Raw genomic sequence first — 2996 nt, forward strand, 5'->3', positions numbered from 1 at the left:
CCCTCTGGATGGATCCCTTCCCTCCACTTCCCCCTTAAGTAAAGCCAAAGAAGTCTTTGTTTAGAATCACTGACAGAGGAGAAAAAAGTAAATGTTGCAAAACTGTGCAAATGAGAATCCATTATAAAAGGTGAAGAAAGAAAAAGAAGGGGATGCAATGGAAGCAAAGCAACCGGTCTGCGTGACGAGAGAACTCTGGGTGCAAAGGAGTAGCTGCAAAATTACCTTGGAAGTGAGAGGCACAAACAACAAGCTGTCTGTAGATGAACCATTGGAAATCTCAGAAGAAACAGGAAGAAACATTCTAAAGCAAAACACTACACCAGTGATGGTGAGAGCAAGTAACTCTGTTTCTTTCATTTCAGCCATTTAGGCTTTTCCTGAAACAAGTGAAGCATTGTAGCACAGTATTTTACACATTCATTGTAATTTTATGTTTAAGTTCTGCAAATACAGTAGATATATATTTGCATGTGTATCACTCATTGATTAGGAATCGCCACATAAGGATAAGGAGCTTCTATATGTCTGTGTGGGTGTGGGTGTGTATGTGTGTATATATAAATATAAAAATATATAAATAATTATTTCATTTTTTATTATGGCCAGTTCTGTGGTTCCTATCTGCACAACTAACAGTTACTTCCATGGGAGAACGTAAACACTCACAGAACATGGAAGACCATACCTCAAGAGTCAAGCCCCACATCTGAAGAAATCAGAAATTTCTGCTACACTATTGTATCTTAGCAAGGGAAAAGGCAGTGACTATCTCCTCATATAAATCTGAATAAAGAGAGGTTAAATAAAACAGTGACTGTTTTTCTTACCGGAGTGAGTGCTCCTTCTGCTTGAGCTTCCATAGGACTTGTAGGGGTGGCTGCAAGAAGCTGTCCAGCAGCTCCAGACACAAGTTCCAATTTATCTGTAAGCTGTTCAGAAGCAGCAGGATGACACTCCATGGTGAGAACAAATTCCGCCCCTGAGGTTTGGTTCTTGGCATGGACATTGTCTCCTGCCCAACCAGCCTGCCTGGGCTGCTCTTCCGGAGGGGACTCCTCTAGGACTTGTAGTACCTCTGGCTCCTCATCTGAGGGACTCCCAGTCAGTTTGTGCCCTAAAGCCTCATTTGTCCTGAAGTCCTGCAAATCCCGTTCCTTATCTATTATCACCCATTCCTTAGAATCAACCTCCTGCCTGCAGGAGCTTAAGTTGACAGCTACAAATCCATTGCTCATGACACCATCAGCATGTTCTGGGGAACTAGCTGACACGGGCTTTGAAGCATCTGGAAGATATTCCTCATCATAGTGCCACACGTGGTCCTTCCGGGCAGCCACAGGGGCAGGAATTGGTGTCTTCTGAGAAAGAGGAGGAGCAGCAGCAACAGGAGACCCTGCCACGGCATTCAAGTCTTTCTGCATCTTCCCCAAACTTAAGAAAAGAAGTTAATATCTGAATTAGTGAAGAATTAAACAATGTAAGCTACAAGTGAGGTTTTTCAGTAAAGGAAAATTATATAAAAAATTGTTTTCATATTTTGGAACAATCTACAATAGTTGAAAGATACAAAATTTAAGACAAATAACTCTGATGTCAAGTAAAAATGGGCAGATGGTCTCAGAAATTTGCACATATTCTAAGTGTAATTGTAATGTATCATACTGTATTGTGAATGTAATTCCCTGAAGGGAGAATAGTGAGTGGTGACCAACTCAGTGGTGAGGCTACCACCAGATGACCACTGTATTTCATTTGTGCTACAAAGGAGAGACTCAAAGTAGAATAGAAGAAACATGTCTCCAGCAGCAGCACTTAGCAGATGCTTTCAAGAATGTTATTGTTTTCATTAATTCCTTATTTATGCTTTGTGGAACTTGCTTCATCAAACAAATCCAAATTACTAATCCCTCTATGACCTATGTAGGATGTTGCCACTGACAGCATGTCAACTGTTTTCTTCCACTGTCCCTACCCATCCTCCGCCTTTCAGTGAGATTTCACTGTGTCCCTCTCCCCCTCTTTCTACGCACCAGCAAATTGACTGCATCTGTTCTCATACATCTGCCTCTCCTCAACCTTCAAATTTCATTTTAAGACCTCTGCCTTCTATCAAGACTTTTTTAAGTTGGTGCAACACCTTTAGGCATAACTAAACCTGCTGCACTCTGGTAGATTTCTGACTTTACTTCATAATTCCACTTCTGGTAAACTGTCCTCGTGTCATATAATCTAATCCCATGTTACCTCTACTGAGCACCTGGTATCATCTTTCTTATTTAGGATGAGTTGTACTGACTGTCAAGAGTATCCCACTGATGATAAATGTAATAAACATCAGGGTTACACCGGTAGGTCTTAAAATAAAAGATTACCAAGTGTGGTAGCCTGGCTTTAGCTGCACACTAGCACTAATCTTTTTTCAAAGAATCTGCCAAGTGGTGAAATCCATTAATTGAGCAATATTACGAGCATAGTAGACAGTGTGCTTAGCTGGCATAGGCATAAGCCAGCAGGTCCATTCCTGGTTTTCACATGGCAGAGGAGAGATGGTAGTACCTTAAACTAATAACCCCTCAAGATCTGAGCACGTGAAGAACGGAAGGGTTTCTTTACCACGTCTCCAGAAACTTGTCGGTGTCCGGCTTCGGCTCCAGGGTGAGGCGCCTCTCCAGGTCGAAGCTGTGGATGGAGCGCAGCTTGCGCACCAGCGGCACCTCCCTCTCCGGCGGGGCGGTCTCGGAGCGCACGCGGAGCGGGGAGCCCAGGCTCGGGGCGTTCGGCACGCCGCTCCCCGGCCCCTGGCTGTTCTCCTCCTCCGTGCCAGCCTGGGCAGACAGCAAAGCAAAAACCTCACTCACCAGGAACGGCGAAACAGATGTGGTACTACGTGGTCAGTGTACTCGTAGTACGTGTTCCAGACGGCTGGAACACTTCTCCTACAAGAACAGGCTGGGAGAGCCGGGGGTGCTCAGGCTCTGAGGGGACCCTATTGC

At 44.3% G+C, this 2996-nt stretch overlaps 1 protein-coding gene across 1 annotated transcript in view; it reads right to left on the reverse strand.

The window, feature by feature from the left end:
* Positions 1-830: 830 nt before the first annotated feature.
* The window catches only part of TTBK2 (tau tubulin kinase 2), a gene marked incomplete at its 3' end in the record, with an annotated part of 44580 nt that continues 42414 nt past the window's right edge, over positions 831-2996 (reverse strand). Inside the window, exons 11-12 of the mRNA XM_008947119.1 lie at positions 2617-2828; positions 831-1434 (exon numbers count right to left, since the gene is read on the reverse strand). Coding sequence (XP_008945367.1) covers positions 831-1434; positions 2617-2828 — 816 coding nt within the window. The remainder of the gene's footprint in view (positions 1435-2616; positions 2829-2996) is intronic.

This window comes from Merops nubicus, unplaced genomic scaffold, assembly GCF_000691845.1.
Source record: "Merops nubicus isolate BGI_N331 unplaced genomic scaffold, ASM69184v1 scaffold5029, whole genome shotgun sequence".
Classification (NCBI taxonomy): Eukaryota; Metazoa; Chordata; class Aves; order Coraciiformes; family Meropidae; genus Merops; species Merops nubicus.